General features: G+C 51.5%; 1 protein-coding gene across 1 annotated transcript; it reads right to left on the reverse strand.

Moving 5' to 3' along the window:
• Window positions 1–7,810: 7,810 nt before the first annotated feature.
• Window positions 7,811–9,991, reverse strand: CATHL3 (cathelicidin antimicrobial peptide). Its single transcript, NM_174001.2, is given in 4 exon segments — window positions 7,811–8,241; window positions 8,833–8,904; window positions 9,065–9,172; window positions 9,782–9,991. Coding segments are annotated over 4 exon segments (573 nt in total). The 5' UTR covers window positions 9,980–9,991; the 3' UTR covers window positions 7,811–8,046.
• Window positions 9,992–25,102: the final 15,111 nt, after the last annotated feature.

The raw sequence follows: 25,102 nt of genomic DNA on the forward strand, positions 1-25,102 counted from the left end.
ACCACCAAGCACAGCAAACATCCTATCAGCTCCTCTCCGCTGGATCTGGGACCGTGTGACAAGGTGACCTGGGCCCAGGTCGGGGCTGAGCCGAAAGGTGCCTGAGTTTTGCAGAAGAGAACCAGGCTCAGACTGTGGGGCATGGGTACCATGAGTGGGTTTTTACTGGGGACATGGGTGTAGAGAGGGCAGCTGGGGGCCCAGGCCAGACCTGTCAGCAGAGAGACTGAGGGGATGTTCTCTTCCCAGACAGGACCCTGGATGCCTTGGGTACATCAGGAAAGCAAATCCTCTTTCATTCTTCTACCAGGACAAAGACTTGCAAACCCTCAGGATCTCAGAGTCAGCCTCCTGGAGTTCACGACCTTCCAGCAGGAAGTGAGCTGAGCCCATCCAGACATCAACTTCTGGGAGGATGGAGGAAGACAGGGCCCTTTACACGAAGCCCACACATTCCTCCTTCTTTCCTGGGTGCCTCTGTGTTCCCTCCCAACTGACTGGCATGCCCTAGTGGAGGTCTTCCATCTGTCCATGGGTGCCCTGGGAAGGTAGAAACAGCCCTTCCAGGAACAAAAGACCTATGTATAGAAAACTATAAAACACTGGTAAAAGAAATCAAAGATGACACTAATAGGTAGAGAAATACACCATGTTCATGGATCAGAAGAATCAATATAGTGAAAATTAGTATATTACCCAAAGCAATCTATAGGTTCAATACAATCCCTATCAAGATACCAGCGGTACTTTTCAGAAAACTAGAACAAATAATTTCAAAATTTGTATGGAAATACAAAAAACCTCGAATAGCCAAAGCTATCTTGAGAAAGAAGAATGGAACTGAAGGAATCAAACTGCCTGACTTCAGGCTATACTCAAAGCTACAGTCATCAAGACAGTATAGTACTGGCACAAAGACAGAAACATAGATCAATGGAACAAAATAGAAAGCCCAAAGATAAATCTACGCACCTACAGATACCTCATCTTTGACAAAAGAGGCAAGAATATACAGTGGGGAAAAGACAATCTCTTTAACAAGTGGTGCTGGGAAAACTGGTCAACTACGTGTAAAAGAATGAAACTAGAACACTTTCTAACACCATACACAAAAATAAAAAAATGGATTCAAGATCTAAATGTAAGACCAGAAACTATAAAACTCCTAGAGGAAAACATAGGCAAAACACTCTCTGACATAAATCATAGCAGGATCCTCTATGACTCACCTCCCAGCATAATGGAAATAAAAGCAAAAATAAACAAATGGGACCTAATTAAACTTAAAAGCGTTTGCACAATGAAGAAAACTATAAGTAAGGTGAAAAGACAGCCTTCAGAATGGGATAAAAAAATAGCAAATGAAGCAACTGACAAAGAATTAATCTCAAAAATATACACGCAACTCCTGCAGCTCAATTCCAGAAAAATAAGCGACCCAATCAAAAAATGGGCCAAAGAACTAAACAGACATTTCTCCAAAGAAGACATACAGATGGCTAACAAACACATGAAAAAATGCTCAATATCACTCATTATCAGAGAACTGCAAATCAAAACCACAATGAGGTACCATCTCACACCAGTCAGAATGGCTGCTATCAAAAAGTCTACAAACAGTGAATGCTGGAGAGGGTGCAGAGAAAAAGAAACCCTCTTACACTGTTGGTGGGAATGCAAACTAGGACAGCCACTATGGAGAATGGTGTGGAGATTCCGTAAAAAAACTGGAAGTAGAACTGCCATACGACCCAGCAATCCCACTTCTGGGCATATACACCAAGGAAGCCAGAATTGAAAGAGACACGTGTACCCCAATGTTCATTGCAGCACTGTTTACAATAGCCAGAACACGGAAGCAACCTAGCAGTCCATCGGCAGGTGGATGGATAAGAAAGCTGTGGTACATATACAAAGGAATATTACTCAGCTATTAAAAAGAATGCATTTGAATCGGGTCTAATGAGGTGGATGAAACTGGAGCCTATTATACAGAGTGAAGTAAGTCATAAAGAAAAACACCAATACAGTATATTAACGCATATGTATGGAATTTAGCCCACTAAGCGCGGGCGGCTGCGACCGGCACACTAAGTGCGGCCGAGAGGAGCTACCCCACATCCGAGGTCAGGAGCAGAAGCCAGGAGGACCCCATGCCTGAAGGGCGGCGGCCAAGAGGAGTTACCCCACGTCCGAGGTCAGGGGCAGCGGCCGAGAGTGCCAGGCTGCGACGGTGCAGGAACGGCGGAGAAGACTACTCACGTCCGAGGTCAGGGGCGGCAGCCGAGAGGAGCTACCCCGCGTCCGAGGTCAGGGGTGGCGGCCGGGAGGAGCTACCCCATGCTCGGATGCCCGAGGCCAGGGGCAGCGGCCGGGAGGAGCAACCCCACACCCGAGGCCAGGGGCGGCGGCGGGGAGGACCAACCCCACCTCCAAGGAGCGGTGGCTGCGCGGGCTCAGGAGGGCCGAGAGGAGCTGTCCCACGCTGAAGGTCAGGAAAGGCGGTGGTGAGGAGATACCCCTCGTCTAAGGTAAGGAGCAGTGGCTGTGCTTTGCTGGAGCAGTCGTGAAGAGATACCCCATGCCCAAGGTAAGAGAAACCCAAGTAAGATGGTAGGTGTTGCAAGAGGGCATCAGAGGGCAGACACACTGAAACCATACTTACAGAAAACTAGTCAATCTAATCACACTAGGACCACAGCCTTGTCTAACTCAATGAAACTAAGCCATGCCCGTGGGTCAACCCAAGACGGATGGGTCATGGTGGAGAGATCTGACAGAATGTGGTCCACTGAAGAAGGGAGTGGCAAACCACTTCAGTATTCTTGCCTTGAGAACCCCATGAACAGTATGAAAAGGAAAAATGATAGGATACTGAAAGAGGAACTCCCCAGGTCAGCAGGTGCCCAATATGCTACTGGAGATCAGTGGAAATAACTCCAGAAAGAATGAAGGGATGGAGCCAAAGCAAAAACAATACCCAGCTGTGGATGTGACTGGTGATAGAAACAAGGTCCGATGCTGTAAAGAGCAATATTGCATAGGAACCTGGAATGTTAGGTCCATGAATCAAGGCAAATTGAAGTGGTCAAACAAGAGATGGCAAGAGTGAATGTCGACATTCTAGGAATCAGTGAACTAAAATGGACTGGAATGGGTGAATTTAACACAGATGACCATTATGTCTACTACTGCAGGCAGGAATCCCTCAGAAGAAATGGAGTAGCCATCATGGTCAACAAAAGAGTCCAAAATGCAGTATTTGGATGCAATCTCAAAAACGACAGAATGATCTCTGTTCGTTTCCAAGGCAAACCATTCAATATCACAGTAATCCAAGTCTATGCCCCAACCAGTAACGCTGAAGAAGCTGAAGTTGAATGGTTCTATGAAGACCTACAAGACCTTTTAGAACTAACACCCAAAAAAGATGTCCTTTTCATTATAGGGGACTGGAATGCAAAAGTAGGAAGTCAAGAAACACCTGGAGTAACAGGCAAATTTGGCCTTGGAATATGGAATGAAGCAGGGCAAAGACTGATAGAGTTTTGCCAAGAAAATGCACTGGTCATAACAAACACCCTCTTCCAACAACACAAGAGAAGACTCTACACATGGACATCACCAGATGGTCAACACCGAAATCAGATTGATTATATTCTTTGCAGCCAAAGATGGAGAAACTCTATACAGTCAGCAAAAACAAGACCAGGAGCTGACTGTAGCTCAGACCATGAACTCCTTATTGCCAAATTCAGACTTAAATTGAAGAAAGTGGGGAAAACCACTAGACCATTCAGGTATGACCTTAATCAAATCTGTTATGATTATACAGTGGAAGTGAGAAATAGATTTAAGGGCCTAGATCTGATAGATAGAGTGCCTGATGAACTATGGACTGAGGTTCGTGACATTGTACAGGAGACAGGGATCAAGACCATGCCATGGGAAAGAAATGCAAAAAAGCAAAATGGCTGTCTGGGGAGGCCTTACAAATAGCTGTGAAAAGAGGAGAAGTGAAGGGCAAAGGAGAAAAGGAAAGATATAAACATCTGAATGCAGAGTTCCAAAGAATAGCAAGAAGAGATAAGAAAGCCTTCTTCAGCGATCAATGCAAAGAAATAGAGGAAAACAACAGAATGGGAAAGACTAGAGATCTCTTAAAGAAAATCAGAGATACCAAGGGAACATTTCATGCAAAGATGGGCTCGATAAAGGACAGAAATGATATGGACCTAACAGAAGCAGAAGATATTAAGAAGAGGCAGCAAGAATACACAGAAGAACTGTACAAAAAAGATCTTCAAGACCAAGATAATCACGATGATGTGATCACTGACCTAGAGCCAGACATCCTGGAATGTGAAGTCAAGTGGGCCTTAGAAAGCATCACTACGAACAAAGCTAGTGGAGGTGATGGAATTCCAGTTGAGCTATTCCAAATCCTGAAAGATGATTCTGTGAAAGTACTGCACTCAATATGCCAGCAAATTTGGAAAACTCAACAGTGGCCACAAGACTGGAAAAGGTCAGTTTTCATTCCAATCCCAAAGAAAGGCAATGCCAAAGAATGCTCAAACTACCGCACAATTGCACTCATCTCACACACTAGTAAAGTCATGCTCAAAATTCTCCAAGCCAGGCTTCAGCAATATGTGAACCGTGAACTTCCTGATGTTCAAGCTGGTTTTAGAAAAGGCAGAGGAACCAGAGATCAAATTGCCAACATCCGCTGGATCATGGAAAAAGCAAGAGAGTTCCAGAAAAACATCTATTTCTGCTTTATTGACTATGCCAAAGCCTGTGACTGTGTGGATCACAATAAACTGTGGAAAATTCGGAAAGAGATGGGAATACCAGACCACCTGACCTGCCTCTTGAGAAATCTGTATGCAGGTCAGGAAGCAACAGTGAGAACTGGACATGGAACAACAGACTGGTTCCAAATAGGAAAAGGAGTTTGTCAAGGCTGTATATCGTCACCCTGTTTATTTAACTTATATGCAGAGTACATCATGAGAAACGCTGGACTGGAAGAAGCACAAGCTGGAATTAAGATTGCCGGGAGAAATATCAATAACCTCAGATATGCAGATGACACCACCCTTATGGCAGAAAGTGAAGAGGAACTCAAAAGCCTCTTGATGAAAGTGAAAGTGGAGAGTGAATAAGTTGGCTTAAAGCTCAACATTCAGAAAACGAAGATCATGGCATCCGGTCCCATCACTTCATGGGAAATAGATGGGGAAACAGTGGAAACAGTTTCAGACTTTATTTTTCTGGGCTCCAAAATCACTGCAGATGGTGACTGCAGCCATGAAATTAAAAGACGCTTACTTCTTGGAAGGAAAGTTATGACCAATCTAGATAGCATATTCAAAAGCAGAGACATTACTTTGCCAACAAAGGTCCGTCTAGTCAAAGCTATGGTTTTTCCCGTGGTCGTGTATGGATGTGAGAGGTGGACTGTGAAGAAGGCTGAGCGCTGAAGAATTGATGCTTTTGAACTGTGGTGTTGGAGAAGACTCTTGAGAGTCCCTTGGACTGCAAGGAGATCCAACCAGTCCATTCTGAAGGAGATCAGCCTTGGGATTTCTTTGGAAGGAATGATGCTGAAGCTGAAACTCCAGTACTTTGGCCACCTCATGCGAAGAGTTGACTCATTGGAAAAGACCCTGATGCTGGGAGGGACTGGGGGCAGGAGGAGAAGGGGACGACAGAGGATGAGATGGCTGGATGGCATCACTGACTCGATGGACGTGAGTCTGGGTGAACTCCGGGAGTTGGTGATGGACAGGGAGGCCTGGCATGCTGCGATTCATGGGGTCACAAAGAGTCGGACACGACTGAGTGACTGAACTAACTGACTGATGGAATTTAGAAAGATGGTAACAATGACCCTATATGCGAGACAGTGAAAGAGACACAGATGTAAAGAACAGACTTTTGGACTCTGTGGGAGAAGGCAAGGGTGGGTTGATTTGAGAGAATAGCATTGAAACATGTGTATTATCATATGTGAAATAGATCGCCAGTCCAGGTTCGATGCGTGAGAAGGGTGCTCAGGGCTGGTGCACTGGGATGACCCTGAGGGATGGGATGGGAAGCGAGGTGGGAGGGAGGTTCAGGATGGGGAACACCTGTATACCCATGGCTGATTCATGTCAATGTATGGCAAAAACCACCACAATATCGTAAAGTAATTGGCCTCCAATAAAAATAAATAAATAAAAGAAAAACAAACAAACAGCCTTTCCAGTGGCTCTTCCCAAGTTTTGACATCTAGTGTGTGCTTTGGAAAATAAAGACATTGCTACTCAGTTTCATCAACAACGGCGGACTCCAGTTACGTGTTCTGGTACCAAATCTCTTCCCTGCAGCTCTCATTGTCTCAGCAGCACAGACAGGACCAGGCGCCACGGAGCTTGGGAGGCATCAACACACTGGCAGGAACGTCCACCGTTTTGAGGCTACCAGGAGTTTGACGAGCAGCTAAAAAAAATTCCTGACCATTTTACAGTTGGCTCTGGCAAGCCTGTATCACTGACACAGACACAACAGAGCCCTGAGTTGCCCTGTAGGGTTTCCTCTCACAGTGAGAAGCGATGTAGAGTGACGCATGAACTTTCCTGAAATCAGCCCCGCCTACTCACCAAGAGGAAGCAAACCTGACAGATAACAAAGCACACCCTCTGTGAGATCCTGCCCTCTGTACCTCTGAGAGAAAGGAATCTGTGTCTTGACCCAGAAACAGACCTAAGACAAGTGTTAGCGGAAGTAGTTTGTTTGGGAGGCAATTCCAGAAAGGTCCAGCAGGGATGTAGAGACGGGAGACAGGGCAGGACCTGAGTCCGAAGAGTACGTTCAATGAAGAGGTCACTGAAGTGCACAGAACCTCAGACAGAGGTGTGATATGTCTGGGAGTGGGCTACCGCAAGGACTAAGGAAGAGGAGGTGTTTTTCCATCAAGTCCGCTCAATGGTTAGTTGAAGCTGCTCCCTGGATTCAAACTCCCCAGTGCTTCCAGTCTGCCCCAGGGCAAAGGTCAGCTCGAGAGTGGGGAGTGAGCAGGACACAAAGAGTGTCTGAAACACACAGGCAAGTAGACATGTGACCTGTTTATCATTCTGTGCCTCTCACCCTCATGCAGAGCTCTTCACCCCAGTGAGCAGGATGTGTCTATTTAGTGGTGCAAATTTTTATACCGTGTGATCCTTAAGCACAAACCCACCACTGAAATCTGGGACCAGGTAAGGAAACACAGATGTGTCTCAATGCCATAGGAAAAGGCAAAAGGAGTGGGCTTTTCCAGAATTAAATTTGTCAAGAGCAGGTGGGACATTCTGGACATTGAACTTTCCAGCTCAGCCCTGAGACTGAACTGTGACTCTGTGAGTGTTTAACAAGGTGAGAAGCCTGGTCCCTCATGGACTGTCAGCTCCATGAGAGCTGGAGCAGCATTCCCACCAGCACTCCACACACAGCAGGTCTCCGTACATCCTACTGGGTGTTAGAGGAGGTGTTAGAGGGTGGGTGAAGGGCTCGCGAGGGACCCGAGGGTGGAGACGCCGTCCTGGAGCTCCTGGGGCTGCTGCCTCCCTTGTGCCCTCCTGGAAGGAACAGGGGCCTCATGCTTCTCTGTGTTCACAGGAGTGATCTCACACACACACAGATACACACATGTGCATAGACACACACGCATACACAGACACACACACACACACACACAAAGGAGGCCTCTCAGGCTTAAGGACTCAGTCTCAGTAAGTGTTAAGAGGTGAGAAAATTGAAATTGAAGGTGGGGGAAAGTTGTCTTCACCAGAATTTATTTTTCACCGTCCAAAAGTCTAAGCCAAACAAATCAGACCCTTAGGACCCTTCTGTGGACTCAGGATTCATCAAAATTCTTTAATGGGTGTGATGTCAACCAATTCTTCACTGTTTCCCGGGAAACCTTGGAATGGGAGATGTCAGCAGGAATGGATATGGGCTTGGCGCTGGTCTTGGCCGTAGTGCTAACCTTGATGTTGGCGTTCCCAATGATTTTCACAATGGCCTTGGAATTGGCCTTGGCCCAGGCCGTGGGAATGGCAGTGGCCTTGGAATTGGCCTTGGCCCAGGCCGTGGGAATGGCAGTGGCCTTGGAATTGGCCTTGGCCCAGGCCGTGGGAATGGCAATGGCCTTGGCCTTGGCCTTGGCAAACGTGGTGGCCGGGGACGAATTCTCCTGACACTCTGAAGCTGTAAACCATGACAAAACAGATTTGTTGTGGGACTGGGCAAGGGTCAAGACAAGATCCCTCACTTCACACCTGAACAGCCCTCTAACTGGGACACCACGAGTGTTGGGCCCTGTTCACCCTCTGGCTGTTATCGTTGAAGCATATGATTGAACCCCTATATACAGAGACCTAGGGAGAAACAGGTCCACAGACAACATAGGGCTTCCAAGGTTCACAAGCCCATCCTAGCGAAGCTGGATTAGAGCAGCAGATTAGAGATCATTACTGAGTCGATTCCTCTCAACTTCAGCCCAGTCAGAATCCCCTGTAGGACTTGTGAAAATAGAAATGGCTGGACTCCACCCCAGAGTCGGATTCAGGAGCTCTCAGATCTGAGAATCTGTCTCATGTCAGTTCCCGGGTGGGGACCGCATTACAGAAACACTGCTCTAAGTGATGCAGAGCCAGGGCTGGAGACCTGGGACTGGGGAAGGAGGGGTCCAGGTAGAAGGGCCTTTCTCTACCCTGGATGGGGCAGCGGGTCATCAGTCCAAAGCATGCTCCACACTCTACCCCCTAGAACCCTCCAAAACCAGAAGGGGCCACTCACCTCATTACAGTTTAAGTCAAATAGGTCATCGGACTGGTCCAGGGTGATTGTCCCCACACACTGTTTCACCAGCTGGAAGGAAAGTTCAAGGTCAAACTGGAACCACCAGGCCATAACTTTCCAGGCTAACCCTACTTCACACCCCAGGGGCTGGAAATCTTCCCTGAAGGCCCCTGCTCAGCTCCCTGAGAAGCATTGATCCCAGCCCTCAGCTTCCAGACCCCAGGCTCACCCCATTCTCCTTGAAGTCACACTGCTCCGGGGGCTGCGGGCTCGTCCTGGGGCACACAGTCTCCTTCACCGTGAAGCTTGTAGGCTTTCGAGCTCCCCGGTCCTCTACCTAGTCAACGATCAAAGTGGGGAGACTGAGCTCAGGCTCATGTTTCCTTCTCTGATCTGTCTCCTTGCCCCCCACCCGGATGGCAGCCTCTCCAGCCCCCTGTGTGTCCTGCCCTGGGCTTGGTGCTGGGAGCACAGGGGAGGGGACAGAGCCCATGCCCAGCCTCACGGGCACACAGAAAGCAGGAGCGGCCCTCACAGCAGCGCTGATGGCAGAGGGGCTGAGGGAGGTCAGGGCCGCCTGCAGGGAGAGCACTTGTCACTGGAGCCTCCAGGCTGACAGAGCTCCCCCTGGCAGAGAGACACCGAGGTTCAGGTGGGACATTAGCAGGGAAGTCACTCACAGAGCCTGTGACCCCTCCATCCCTGGAGTTCCCAGAAGTTCAGGGAGCCAGGTGTGCAGGGCCCCTGTTCCCACAGCAGAGATGCTAAGGCAGGAAGCCTGATGCTGGGAGAGCCCCAGATCTGGGAAGGTCTCCTGGAAGAGGTGGGAGCCCACCTAGAGGGAAAAGTGCCCTCCTGACAGGAGGTACAGCCTGAGTGAAAGGAGTGACAGTGTGGCCAAAGCAGGCAGGAGAAGGGCCTGTCCCCGGCCCCCTCCACAACTCACGTCCTTGGGAGGTGGGTCTAGCTCCAGGAGGCGGTAGAGATTAGCTTCTGAGGACCGCTCATTGATGCGATCCACAGCACGAAGCACGGCCTCCCTGTAGCTGAGGGCCTGGGCGCTGGCCGAGGGCAGCACTAGTCCCAGCAGCAGCAGCCACAGCGACCAGCGCCCCAGGGAGAGGCTGGCCCTCTGGGTCTCCATGGTCCCCAGTCTGCCTCCTTCCACCTGAAAAATGCTTCTTTTATGCTCAACCTGGGCCTGATGCAAAGGTTCAACAAGGAACCTTCCCCATCCCTGCCCTCTTCCTAGGGTGTGAGCTGGTCTTGCCACAGTCCTTGCTGTTGCCTCATTGGTTTTCTGGGCAGTGGGCAGGGAGGCCCCTGTGCAAGGTGAAGAAATGGTTTCTCCAGCTCTCTTAATACCTCGGCCTCTCTGGGGCACATGGAAAGTGTCACAGTAAGGCTTGCTCAGGTGGGTTGTGCCCTCCAAGAGGGAAGGAGTACACAGTGTCTACATCCCCTCTGACCTCCCTCCACTCCTGCCCAGCTCCTCCCCCCATCTCCTTTCGTCTCAGTGAAGCCACAAGCCCCAGAGGTCAACTTCTTTGTGTTCCAGGCTCTTCCCTAACTACTGTCCACCCTCACACCATCATCTAGGGCTCCTGCCAGCCACTGATATGGCCACTGACCAGCTGCCTTGAGGCAGGGGCACCACGGTCTGGATATTGATCTTCATCATTGTCCACACCCCAGCCCTGTGGTTCTCAGGTGTCAGGGTGCCCCATCCACCCCAACCACAAGCCACTCAGAGCCTCCTGCTCTCCTCCCATCTCTGCACCTGATGCCTCTGTTTGACCTGTCTTCCAACTTGAGAAGCCTTCCCTGACCTCAACCACACAAGGAAACTTCTCTTGGCTCGCAGAGACTTGAGGACATCCCTTCTGATTTGACCTCAGTGACTCCCTGCTCACTGCTCTGATTGGACACCGAGGGGGAAGCGGGGCCCACTGGGAGGACAAGAGAGCACAGCTGGGAGAAAGAATGTGCCCAAGGGACAGAGGAGTCCTGAGACCATGAAGCCCATTCAAATCCATCACCAGCAGGGAAGCACCATGTGCCCATGAGGCCCGTGGTGGCTCGTGGACTCAGTTGCCCTGTGGGACCCTTGGGGGCTTGGCCAGCCCACCTTGGAAGGTGGCAGCCTGGATGGACGGTGCTGGTTGCCCACTCAGTCTTGGAGAAGGAAAGAGAGTTGGGCTTTGTGAAACCTGGTTACACAGCCCAGATATTGCCCCAGAGGCACCTTGGTCAAGCTGTATCCTTTTCCCAAGTAAAAGGAGGAAAGGGAGATGATTGCAATAGAAAATAGCGAGCAATACACATGCTTACAGGGTGACTGGTAATCCTGACACCCACCCTGTGCTTTCCTGCCTCTTCGCCTTTGCCTTTGCTCAGACTTCAGACTGAAGTCCCCTTGTCCATCCTCTCTGGATGCAGTGTCGTGTCCTCTGCCAGGTTCAGGCTGTGCCTCCAGGATCCTGCTTTAGTCCTGTGATGCCAAGTGTGAGCCTTCCATGCCTCCAGGATCCTGCTTTAGTCCTACAGCCTGTCAGAACAGAGCTCTTCTCAGGAAAGACACCACGCCCTTGTCCCCAGACAGGTTGCCCCCAAGTCCACATCCGGTCTTTAGGAAATCCGCATACACTTTTCACCCCAAACAAACTCAGGTAGGAGTCCTGATCCTGCATCACCCCCTCCTTTTCTCTTCCAGCTACCCTTCTGGTCCCTGAGAGTCTGGGGCAATCGGAACAGAAACCCTGTTCTAAACAGGGCCCCAGATCTCTGGGAACACCCACCAGCTCTCTGTGTAGATCAGTTGTCAAGGAAAATGAGACCCACAGGCAAATCTTTCAATCAAGGACAACCCCCCTCACTAGGAAATGGCAGACCCAGTGGGGGACCCAATCCCTCCACTGACCCAGCACGCTGTGCACCTCTCGGCAACCAGTGGAGGGCAATTTGGTCCTCCCTCCTGCCCTCTGCAAGAAACAGGGAAGGACAGTTGAGCATCAGGACCCTCTCTCTGCTCAAGGTCTACTTCCTCCTTCCCACTGACCACTTCAGGTGAAGCAAAGAGATGGGGAGGCTAAGTCCTCCTGGAAACTCCTCAGCTAGGCTGGGGTTTCCCAGGCACAGGGTTTGATGAAGCAGATCAGCTGGCAGGAGAGCAGCACCATCCCACCCCCAGGTACTGGGGGGAGGCGGGGGACATAAAACCAACAGAGGCTGCACCAGCCACACCATAGCCAGAGTACTTGGAGGGCATCGAGGTGACTGCTCAGAGTCAGCCTTGAGCCCAGTGATTCCAAGGGCCTCAGCTGAGCCAAGCTCGGGCTCCAAATCTCACCACCACCAAGCACAGCAAACATCCTATCAGCTCCTCTCCGCTGGATCTGGGACCGTGTGACAAGGTGACCTGGGCCCAGGTGGGGGCTGAGCGGGAAGGTGCCTGAGCTTTGCGGAAGAGAACCAAGCTCAGGGCCAGCCCCAGGCAGTGAACAGACTGTGGGGCATGGGTACCATTCCTGTGAGTAGGTTTTTACTGGGGACATGGGTGTAGAGAGGGCAGCTGGGGCCCAGGCCAGACCTGTCAGCAGAGAGACTGAGGGGATGTTCTCTTCCCAGACAGGACCCTGGATGCCTTGGGTACATCAGAAAAGCAAATTCTCTTTCATTCTTCCACCAGGACAAAGACTAGCAAACCCTTAGGATCTCAGGGTTAGCCTCCTGGAGACCACGACCTTCCAGCAGGAAGTGAGCTGAGCCCATCCAGACATGAACTTCTAGGAGGATGGAGGAAGACAGGGCCCTTCACAAGAAGCCCACACACTCCTCCCCAGGTGCCTCTGTGTTCCCTTCCCACTGACTGGCTTGTCCTAGTGGACGTCTTCCATCTGTCCATGAGTGCCCTGGGAAGGTAGAAACACTTCCAGCAGCTCCTCCGAGCTTTTGCCATCTACTACAGATGGTGACTGAAGCCATGAAATTAAAAGACGCTTATTCCTTGGAAGGAGAGTTATGTCCAACCAAGATAGCATATTCAAAAGCAGAGACATCACTTTGCCAACAAAGGTCTGTCTAGTCAAGGCTATGGTTTTTCCTGTGGTCATGTATGGATGTGAGAGTTGGACTGTGAAGAAGGCTGAGTGCCAAAGAATTGATGCTTTTGAACTGTGGTGTTGGAGAAGACTCTTGAGAGTCCCTTGGCCTGCAAGGAGATCCAACCAGTCCATTCTGAAGGAGATCAGCCCTGGGATTTCTTTGGAAGGAATGATGCTGATGCTGAAACTCCAGTATTTTGGCCACCTCATGGGAAGAGTTGACTCATTGGAAAAGACTCTGATGCTGGGAGGGACTGGGGGCAGTAGGAGAAGGGGACGACAGAGGATGAGATGGCTGGATGGCATCACTGACTCAATGGATGTGAGTCTGAGTGAACTCTGGGAGTTGGTGATGGACAGGGAGGTCTGGTGTGCTGTGATTCATGGGGTCGCAAAGAGTCGGACGTGACTGAGCGACTGAACAGAAATGAACTGATGCACTGAAAGACAGAAGGGACCAACTCCTGGGGAGAATGAGGGACTGGAAATCAGAATGCAATCTCTTCTGATTCTATTTCTCATTATCCACCTTTCTCCTGATCCCAGGTTCAACCTCAACAGATCCAGGTGGCACTTGCTTTTCTGATTTCCAAAAAACAATTTGGAAGCCAGCAAAAATTAAACCAGAAAAAAAGAAAGAAAAAGAAAGGACTTCCCTAGTGATACAATGGTAAAGAATCCTTCCATCAAAGCAGGAGACACAGGTTTGATCCCTGGTCCAGGGAGATCCCACATGCGATGGGACAACTAAGCCTGTGGCCCCAACTCCTGATCCTGTTTTCTAGAGCCCACGACCCAAAACTACTGAGCCCACGTGCTGCAACTAGTGGAGCCTGCATGCCTAGAGCCGGTGCTCTGCGACACGATAAGCCACCGCAATGAGGAGTCTGCATACCACAACCAGAGTTTAGCCCCCATTCGTTGCAACTAGACAGAGCTGTAGGCCTTCACTGCAAAGCGGTAAGAGACCTGGCACAGACAAAATAAATAAATAAATAGTTAAATTTTTTTAAATGAAAGAAAGAGAAAAAACAGAACAATTTGGGAGAATGGCATTGAAACATGTATAATATCATATATGAAACGAGTTGCCAGTCCAGGTTCGATGCAGGATACAGGATGCTTGGGGCTGGTGCACTGGGATGACCCAGAGGGATGGTATGAGGAGGGAGGTGGGAGGGGGGTTCAGGATGGGGAACACATGTACACCCATGGCAGATTCATGTTGATATATGGCAAAACCAATACAATATTGTAAAGTAATTAGTGAAGTGAAAGTGAAGTCACTCAATCGTGTCCGACTCTTTGCGACCCCATGGACTGTAGCCTACCATGCTCCTCCATCCGTGGGATTCTCCAGGCAAGAATACTGGAGTGGGTTGCCATTTCCTTCTCCAGGAGATCTTCCCAACCTAGGGATCGAACCCGGGTCTCCCTCATTGCAAGCAGATGCTTTACCATCTGAGCCATGAGGGAAGCTCATAAGTAATTAGCCTCCAATTAAAATAAATAAATTTATATTAAAAAAAAAAAAACAGAACAAAGTAATTTGGAGATTTTAAAAGCACTTTTCAGACCGCTCACCACAAGCAAAGAACCACTGTTCATGCCTCCAACAGCAAACTGCCCCCCGAGGGGGAACCTCTTTTCAGATACTGACCTTGATTAAAAACATCACACAAGGGAGAAGCTGGGGGCAGGAGGGATTGTGGACTGGATGGGGATGGAGACTGGGAGGACTGATGAGTGGCAGGGATGGGGTGGGCTAGAACTGTGTTTGGTGAGAGCCATGCTGTGTTGGTGTGAAACCCAAGCTCTGCAGTGGGCACAGAACAGATCCCCCGACTGTCCCTGAAGCTGCTGAAGCAGGGGGCTCCCTCCACAGCTCCTTGCCACCATGGTCACCTGTTTGCCCATGGGTGAGCTCATCGAAGTGAGCTTTCCTCCAGTGGCACCAGTTTCCTTCCAGTGAGTGAGGTGCCTGGGGTCCATCCTTTCACCAGTGCAACAGCCCTAACATGAATCTCTGGGACGGTCATGAGGAGAACGCTGTGAGGGGAGAGTGGGGCCCGTTGTGTCCTGCCCCCCGACTGGCCTCCCACAGCCATGTTGTCTATGGAACCTGGAGACCTGAGTCCAAGAAAGGGACCTGTGTGTGCGGTCCTTCAGGGCACAAAGGGCTCCTGTGAATCCGCCTCCTCTAAGCTCACAGCACTCTTTTGTAAAAAATATAATTAATACTGCTGTGTGTCATATATGGGCTTCCCAGGTGGCTCAGTAGTAAAGAATCCACCTGACAAGCAGAAGATTCAGGTTTGATCCCTGGGTCAGGAAGATCCCCTGGAGGAGGAAATGGCAACCCACTCCAGTATCCCTACCTGGAGAATCCCATGGACAGAGGAACCTTGTGGACTACAGTCCATGGGGTCCTGAAAGAGTCAGACATGACATAGTGAGTAAACAGGAGCAGTAGTGTTGGCTACCTCAGAGTTTTTATTAATTTTTTGCGGGTCTTCATTGCTGAGCACGGGCTTTCTCTAGTTGTGGCGGGGTGGGGAGGGTGGCGCCACTCTCTAGTTGCGGTGTGCAGGCTTCTGATCTCAGTGGCTCTTCCTGTTGCAGACCACAGGCTTTAGGGCAGGCTGCTCAGTGGTTGCGGTATCCGGACTTAGCTGCTCTGGGGCATGTGGAATCTTCCCGGACCAGAAACCGAACTGGTGTCCCCTGCATTGGCAAGCACATTGTTAACCACTGGACCACCAGGGAAGTCCTCACAGCACTCTTGTCAGGAGGCAGGGCAGGGCTTACCACCATCAGACCAGGGAGGAAACGGAGGCCGTGGGTGGGGTGGCGGTGTGGCCTTGGGAGGGAGGTCTTGGCTGGTGCTGATGTCAGCACTCAGCTCCGGCTCTTGAGTAAATTTTTCCCGGTCCGATATGAGGCCTCCTACTTCTCTCTCAGATGACGCCCAGGCCGCCTCTGCCTGGCCCCCATCACCACCCTGGTCAGCCCTGCATCGCTCCTGCAGCCCACAGCTTCAAGCGGCCTGGAGATTCGGCTTTTTGACTTGCATTACCATGAGCATTGACAGGCTGCTCTGGGGGTCCCTTTCTGCGCTGTGCCAACTCCCACTCTCTTTCTTCCCTTCCTGAGCTGTCCCCTGTCCTCTGGATGCTCAAGACTATGGGCAAAGACAACACATAAAAGCTGGGTAAGTGTGTGCTGTGGCCAGGACAGTGGGTAGGGATTGAAAGTGGGTCGACACACGGTTTGCAAAAAAGAAACCACAGACAGAATTAAAGTTTTAAAGATGGGACCGGGGGACTCAAGATCTCGAGGATCAAGAACCCCACTAACCGATTCGATATCACTTTTATTGAGCTCTTGGTATGCAGAAGCTCTTGGTTTTTTAGATAACGTAAGTTTCCCATGGTCCCAGTCACATCCCCAGTTAATGATTTTCTTTGGAACGTCTATGTTATTTTCTGTACAAAGGGCTCCAGGTGGCTGGAAGCAAAGATCCCTGCAGGAACATCAGAGAACCCATCAGTGCGTTCGCAAGCATCGTTCTAACTTGTGGTGACCCGATATTCCTAAATCCTCACCTTTCACTTTCCCGCTGCTCATGCAGGACTCACTGACCTCGGCTAATCAGCCCAGGTACTCTGGTTATTTTTAACTATATTTCTTGTTGTGTTCTCAAGGCTTCAAAAAGACAATTGGATGTTTTCCCCACAAGGATGGAGTGAAATCAGTTGCTCTGAGAATGACTTCCAGGGTCTCCTTTAAATGATGTGGGAAGTGTAGAGACACCACTGGCCAGGGCCAGCTGCATAACTTGCAAGATGAAAATACATGTCCCTTGAATCAAAAATTATTAAGAAATTCAAGCTCTCATAAGTCAGAGAGATTAGGAGAAAGGAATAGCCTCCACTGGCCATTGCTGCCTTTGAAGATGGAGAAAGATGAGCAAAGGCCTGGTTACAGCCTCTGGGAACTGAGACCAACCCCAGCCAACAGCACGCAAGGGATTCACGGTCTTGATCCTACAAGCACAAAGAACCAAATTCTGCCATCAACCCGAACGAGCTTGAAAGCAGTTCTCCCCTAGAGGTTATTGAAAGGAATCCAGCCTTATCAGCATCTTGACTGGCCCTGTGAACAGAAGGCAGAGACACCCATCATAGCTCCTAGCATCTGACCTACAGAGCTGAGCCACCAGGGTGAAATTTATCTTCACATGCCTAAGAGGAAATGCATGTTGGCTCAAGGAAACCTCTCAGAGCAATGATGACATCACAGAATGGAATGAGGTTGGGAAGAGGAGCAGTCACCAAACTCAACCATAAAGACAGCGGGGAAGAACTGCGCCTGTTGCAAGATGCTGCTCAGTTTCATCAGCAACAGCGGACTCCAGGTACCACCTCTTTTTCCTGCAGTCTTCACTGCCTCAGCAGCACAGGCAGGAGCAGGGTGGCACAGAGCTTGGTAGGCATCAACCTGTCAGCAGGAACAGCCACCAACTTCAAGCTACCCAGAGTTTAACAACTAGCTCAAAAAAAGAAATCCTGACCATTTAACCTGTAGCTCTGGCAAGCCTGAATGCTCAGGCACAGACACAGCACAGCCCTGAGTTTCTCTGTGGCATTCATCCCAGAATGCTGGATGAAGTAGAATGATGTAGAGTGAGAAGCATGAGGTTCCTCTAGCCTGCCTGAAATCAGCCCCACCTGCTCACCAAGAGGAGCCAAGCCTGACAGGTAGCAGAGTAAATGCCCTGTGAGATCCTACCCTCTGCCCCTCTCAGAGAAGGCAATCTGTGTCTTGGTTCAGGTTGGCTCTGAGGCAGACCTAAGACAAGCGTTTCGTGGAAGTATTGTGTTGGCCAAAAAGTTGTTCAGGATTTCAGGTAAGATATTACTTTTTGGCTAATGCAGTGTTTTGTCTGGGAGATGATTCCAGAAAGCACCAGCAGGAGTGTAGAGAGGGGAGACAGGGCAGGACCTGAGTCAAAGAGGATGTGTTTCAAGGAAGAGGTTACAAAAATGGGAGACGGGGGCTCAACCCAGCTGTGGACATCAAGGAGTGGTGTGACATGTCTGGAAACGGGCCACCCAAGGCTTGAGGAAGAGAAGGTATTTTTCCACCAAGTTCCCACAATGGTTGAATGAAGTTGCTTCCTGGATCCAATAGCCCCCCAGCCCCAAACCAGTGCTTACAGTCTTCCCCAGAGCAAAGATTGGCTAGAGAATAAGGAGTGGGCGGGGCACGGACAGTGTCTGAAACACCCAGGCAAACAGTGATGTGACCTGTGCGTCACTCTGTGTGTGTCTCTCACCCTCATGCAGAGCTCTTCACCCCAAAGAGCAGGATGCTTGTATTTAATGGTGCAAATGTTTGTGTCGTGTGATCCCTAAACACAAGCCCACTGCTTCAATCTGGGACCCAGCTGAAGAAATGGTAGTGTGTCTCAAAACCACAGGAAAAGCCAGGAGGGACAGGCTATTCCAGAATTAAGATTGTCAAGGGCAAGAGGAACATTTTGGGCCTTGTACTTGCATGCTCAAGCCTGAGACTGAACTGTGACTCTGTGAGTGTTTAACAAGGTGAGCAGCCTGGCCCCTTGTGGACTGTCAGCTCCATGCGAGCAGGAACAGCAGCCCCACCAGCTCTGCACACACAGCAGGTCTCCGTACGTCATACTGGGTGTTGGAGGAGGAGGGCAGAGTGGGTGAAGGTCTCGAGAGGGACCCGAGGCTGGGGACGCTGTCCTGGAGCTCCTGGGGCTGCTGCCTTCCCCGTGCCCTCCTGGAAGGAATAGGGGCCTCAGGCTTCTCTGTGTTCACAGGGGTGATCACACACACATACATAGACACACATAGATACACACACAAATAGACACACACATACACATAGCCACACACACACACACACACAGACAGAGGAGGCCTCTCAGAGTTAAGGACTCAGTCTCAGTTCAGTTCAGTTCAGTCGCTCAGTCGTGTCCGACTCTTGTGCGACCCCATAGACCGAAGCCCACCAGGATGCCCCGTCCCTGGGATTCTCCAGGCAAGAACACTGGAGTGGGTTGCCATTTCCTTCTCCAATGCGTGAAAGTGAATTTGCTTAGTTGTATCCAACTCTTAGCAACCCCATGGACTGCAGCCTACCAGGCTCCTCCGTCCATGGGATTTTCCAAGCAAGAGTACTGGAGTGGGGTGCCATTGCTGGAAAAAGGGAAATAATAGAAATTGAAGCCTGGAGGAAGTTGTTTTCACAAGAATTTATTTTTCACCGTCCAGAAGTCTGATCCAGAACAAATCATATCTTTAAAATGCTTCCCTCAGGCTCGGAATTCACCAAAAGCCATTAATAGGTATGATAGCCAGTCCTTCACCGTTTTCCAGGGAATCTTGGTGGGAACCATGGCCGTGGCCTTGGCCTTGGCCTGTGAGGAGGCCGAGGTTTGGGAGGCTGAGGTCAGTTAGCCCTGACACTCTGAAGCTGTGAACCACAATGGAAGAGATTACTTGTGAGACTGGGCAAGGGTCAAGAGAAGACCACTCTCTCCCCACATGAACAACCCCCAAACTGAGCCACCAAAGGAACTTTGGCCCCAGATCATCCTCTGGCAGTGATCTTTGGAGCATGTGATTGAATCCCTAAACCCACAACATATGGGGAAACTGATCCCAGAGATGACAAGGGGCTTCCAAGGGTCACAAGCCCATCCGGGCAAAGGTAGACTGGAGCATGGCCTCGAGACCACGGCCCAGGTCAGGCTGCCACAATTTCAGCACTGTCAGAACCCCCTGGAGGCCTTGTGAAAGCGCAAATGCCGGGGCCCACCCCAAAGTCTGATTCAGGAGTCTCGGTGGGGCTGAGAATCTGCCTTCCTGTGAGTTCCTGGGTGGGGACCCCGTTAGACAGCCACTTCTCTAAAGGATGCAGAGCCAGGGCTGGAGACCTAGGGATTGGGGAGGGTGGGCCCAGATAGGAGGGCCTTTTCTCTACCCTAGATGGAGCAGCAGGTCATTGGTCCAAAGGATGTTTCTCAACCCACCCTGTTAGCATATGCCCAACACAGAAGGGGCCACTCGCCTCATTACAGTTTATGTCAAACTGGTCATCGGACCGGTCCAGGCTGACTGTCCCCAAACACTGTTTCACCAGCTGGAAGGGGAGCTCAAGGTCAAACTGGAAACCCCGGGCCATAATCTCCCAGGCTCAGCTTACCTCACCTGCCAGGGGCTGGAAACATTCCCTGAAGTTCCCTGTTCAGCTCGCGCTGAGAAGCATTGATCCCAGCCCTCAGTCTCAGCCCCCAAGGTCAGCCCATTCTCCTTGAAGTCACACTGCTCTGGGGGCTGCAGGCTCGGCCTGGGGCACACAGTCTCCTTCACCCTGAAGCTCACAGCCTTTCGAGCTCCCCAGTCCTCCACCTGGTCGAGGATCAAAGTGGGGAGACTGGGCTCAGGCTCATGTTTCCTTCTCTGATCTGTCTCCCTGCCCCCAACCCGGACGGCAGCCTCTCTAGCCCCCTGTGTGTCAGGCTCTGGGCTTGGTGCTGGGAGCACAGGGGAGGGGACAGAGCCCGTGCCCGGCCTCACGGGCACACAGAAAGCAGGAGCGGCCCTCACAGCAGCGCTGATGGCAGCGCCTCCCCTCACAGGGGCTGAGGGAGGTCAGGGCCACCTGCAGGGAGAGCCCTTGTCACTGGAGCCTCCAGGCTGACAGAGGCCTCCCTGGCAGAGAGACACCGAGGTGCAGAGAGGACATTAGCAGAGAAGTCACTTCACAGAGCCTGTGACCCCCCCATCCCTGGAGCTCCCAGAAGTCCAGGGAGCCTGAGCCAGGTGTGCAGGGCGCCTGTTCCCACAGCAGAGATGCTAAGGCAGGAAGCCTGGTGCTGGGAGGGCCCCAGGTCTGGGAAGGTTTCCTGGAAGAGATGGGAACCCACCCAGAGGGAAAAGTGCCCTCCTGACAGGAGGACCAGCCTGAGCGAAGGGGCGACAGTGTGGCCAAAGCTGGGGGGGGGAGATGGCTCCCAGGGAGATCCTTGGGAGGCGGGTCTAGCTCCAGGAGGCGGTAGAGATGAGCTTCTGTGGACCCATCATTGATGCGATCCACAGCACGAAGCACAGCCTCCCTGTAGCTGAGGGCCTGGGCGCTGGCCGAGGGCAGCGCTAGTCCCAGCAGCAGTAGCCACAGTGACCACCGTCCCAGGGAGAGGCTGGCCCTCTAAGTCTTCATGGTCCCCAGCCTACCTCCTCCCAGCCCGAGGGACCCTCCTTTTATGCTCAGCCTGGGCCCTGACCTGCCCCATCCCTGCCCTCCTCCCAGGGTATGAGATTGACTTGCCTCAGCTCCTGCTGTTGCTTCATGAGATTGCTGGCCAGTGGGAAGGGAGGCCCCTGTGCAAGGTGAAAAAAGGGTTTCTCCATCTCCCTGACAACTTCTTGGCCTCTCCTGGACCCCACGGGGAGTGTCACCAGCAGGCTTGCTCAAGAAGATTGAGTCCTCCAGGAGAGGGAGGGACCAGGCACTGTCTACATCCCCTCTACCTCCACACCATGGGCTCCTCAGGATTCAGGATAAAGGAGGGTATTTGCTATTCGATCTTCTCCTTTAGGCACTGCCTGGCACCCAATAGGCACTTAGTTAAAGTTTGATGAGTGGATGACAGGACCAACCCCTTCTAGCCCCTCACCCACCCACCCTGTCCTAGGCAGCCATCTGGGCCAAACCATCCTCTTCTCTCCACAAACCTCAGACAGTCAGGGGCTCAGCTCCACCTGCTCCCTCTCCTGGTCTTCTCCTCTGCCTTCCTCAGACTAAGATGTCACATCCAAAGACCCCAGCAGTTGTGGCCTGTTGCTACACTCAACCTATTTGTCTTCACAGGTGCTAGGGAAACACTCTGTCCTCTTGAACTTGCCCCTGAACAATTCTCCCCTGTCCCTGCCCTCCTGGATCCCCTCCTCCTCCCTGGGGGCTCCTGCTGAGTCTCCTCCAAGGACTCTCCTCTTAGGAGGCAGGGCTGGCTCAGGAGCATCCGGGCTGCTCCTCCTCCCCGTCGTCACATGTTTCTGGGGACCACACTTCTCAAGACAACAGTGCCCATCACACACATACTGGACTGTGCCTCTGGGTTCAAGACTCCCATGAACGCCCTGGTGGTCTGCACTGGGCTGTTAGCTGGGTGCTGCTGCAGGAGCCCTGAGCTGGAAGCCTGGGGGTCCCACCTGCTCCTTCTTCCTCCTGAGGACACTGTCCTGACCTCCCGCCACCCCTGCCCTGGGCCGACCCCCATCTCCTCTCCTCTCAGTGACGCCACAACCTCCAGACTCCATGTTTCCTGATTTTCAGGCTCTCCCCAGACCATTGTCCACCCTTCACACCATTTCTAGATGCCAAGGCAGAGTGCTGATTTGACCACTTCACCCTCCGCCTTCAGAGCACACAGATCCCCGCCTGACAGCAGGGTCTGGATCTCCCGGAGCTCCTCAGTGTCCACACCCCGGCCTTGTGGGGCAGGTCTCAAGCTGCCTTGACCACTCCAACCACAAACCATCTCAGAGCCTCCTGCTTGGCCCCTATCTCTGCAGCTGGTGCCTCTGCTTGCCCTGACATGCCACCTTGCAAAATTTTCCCTGACCTTAACCAAAAGTGGTACCTCCTCCTCTTGACTCCCAAAGCCTTCAGGACATCCCTTCTTCTGTTTTGCTTTTTTAGTAAAATGTGCTTTTTATTTATTTAGTTAGTTCTGGCTGTACCGTGTCTTCATTGCCACCCACCAGCTAGTCTGGTTGCATAGACCAAGGGCTACTTTCTAGTTGCGGTGCACAGGCTTCTTCTTACGGTGGCTTCTCTTGTTGCGGAGCACAGACTCTAGAGAGTGAGGTCTCAGTAGCTGTGGTCCAAGGGCTTACTTGCCTGGTGTGGGATCTTCCTGGACCATGGATCCAACCCACATCCCCTGCATTGGCAGGCAGATTCTTACCCACAGGACCACCAGGGAAGTCCAGGACATCCCTTCTGATTTGACCTCCAGGATTACCTGCCCAGTGCTCTGGTTGAACGCCAGGTGGGGAGGGGGACACTGGGAGGAAAAGAGAGCACAGCTGGGGGAAATATTATGCCCAAGGGACAGAGGAGTGCTGAAGCCAAGAACATTCCAATCCATCAATGCCAGGGAAGCACCATGTGTCCGTGAGGCCCAGGGAGGTTGTGGACTCAGTTGCCCTGTGGGACCCTTGGAGCCTTGGCCAGGGCACCTTGGAAGGTGGCAGCCTGGATGGGAGATGCTGGTTGACTACTCAGCCTTGGAGAAGGAAAGAGAAGTGAGTTTTGTGCAACCTCATTACACCGCCCAGATATTGCCCCAGTGGCCTCTTGGTCAAGCTGTATCTTTTCCCCAAGTCAAATAATTAGCAACACAAATGGTTCCTGGGTGTTTGGTAACCTGGAAACCTCCCTGTGCTTTCCTGGTGGTGGTGGTCTATTCAGTAAGTCATGTTCGACTCTTTGTGACCCCATGAACTGTAGCCCGCCAGGCTCCTCTGTCCATGGGATTTCTCAGGCAAGAATACTGGAGTGGGTTGCCATGTCCTCCTCTAGGGGATCATCTCAACCCAGGGATCGAACCCAGGCTTCTGGGTTTCCAGCATTGCAGGCAGATTCTTCACCGCTGAGTCACCAGGGAAGGCCTCCCCTATGCTTTCCTGCCTTTGCATGATTGCAGACTAGAATCTCCTTCCCCATCCTCCCTGGATCCTGTTAGGGGCCTCTGCCAGGCCCTCAGTCTGCACCTCCTGTGATGAGGAGCGAGCCTTCCATGTCTGCAGCATCTGCCTTCTTTGATTTAGTCCTCACAGCTGCCTTGTCCTAGCGGAGTCTTACGTCTGCTCACGGATGCCCTAGGAAGGGGGAGACAGCCCACCATCTGGAGACTTCACCCAGCCCGGGCCAGCTAGTATGCCCTTTGGGAATTAAAGACAGAAGGGATCAACTCTTAATCAGAGAGACAGACCAACTGGGGATCAAAACAGCATCTCACTGATTCCATTTTTTTCCAGCTTGGAATCTGTCACAGGTCCCTGGTCCAACTCAATAGTTACAGGTAAGCACCTGACTTTATCTCTTTTGTAAAGATATTCAGGAGATTGTAAAGTACCTTCCTGCCTAATCACCACCTGTAGAAAACCACCGATTCTGTCTCCAGCAACAACCTCCCTCCATAAGGATTTAAATCAACAGAAAAGGAAAGAGCTTGGGGAGCTGGAATTGCAGGTTACAGTGGGGTGGAGAGTGGGAGGGCTGATGGGTAGCAGGGACCAGGGAAGGGAGGGCTGGGGCTGCTGGGGGCTATGCTCTGTAAGTGTGACACCCTGGCTGTGAGTAGGAAACCAGAATGATACCCCGCCATTCCTTAAGTTGGGAACTCTCTCCGTTTTGCTGGGAGTTCCTGCCATGATGGTCACTAGTGTGCCCTTGGGCAATCTCATTGAAAGGACTTTCTTCCAAGTACTTTGCCAGTGACAAAAACATTGAGTGGGATCCCTTGGGTCCATCCTGACACCTACACAACAACCCTGACACTAGTCCCTGGGAGGGTCATGGTAACAACACTGCGAGGGGAGCCTGAGGCCCCTGCCTCCTCCACTCACAGCCTCCGCATAACCACATTGCCTACGGAGTCTGGAGACCTGAGTCCAACGATGTGACCTGTGTGTGTGGTCCTTTAGGGACAACAGGCTCCTCTGCACCCACTTCCTCTGAGTTCACAGCACTCTTGTCAGGAGGGCAGCACAGGGCTCATCACCAGTCTCATTAAGCCAAGAAGGAAACTGAGGCCCGGGGTGGGGTGATATGTGACCTTGGGAGAGAGGTCTTGGCCATATCAGGGTTGATAGAAGGACCCAGATTTCTTGTCCAGTGTGGAGCCCCCCTGGTCCGATCTAAGGCCTCCATCTTTCTTAGACCAGCTCCCTACCCCTCTCTCTGACCCCACCACCCACCACTCTGGCGATGCCTGTATCTCTTGTGAATCTCAGAACTTTAAGAAGTTCTGGAGACTCTTCTTTTTGACCAGCGGCACTCTAGACACTGAAGGGCTGGACTGGGGGCCTGTTCTGCCCTGGTCCACCTCCCACTTTTTTCCA

The sequence above is a fragment of the Bos taurus genome, chromosome 22, assembly GCF_002263795.3.
Source record: "Bos taurus isolate L1 Dominette 01449 registration number 42190680 breed Hereford chromosome 22, ARS-UCD2.0, whole genome shotgun sequence".
NCBI classification, from domain to species: Eukaryota; Metazoa; Chordata; class Mammalia; order Artiodactyla; family Bovidae; genus Bos; species Bos taurus.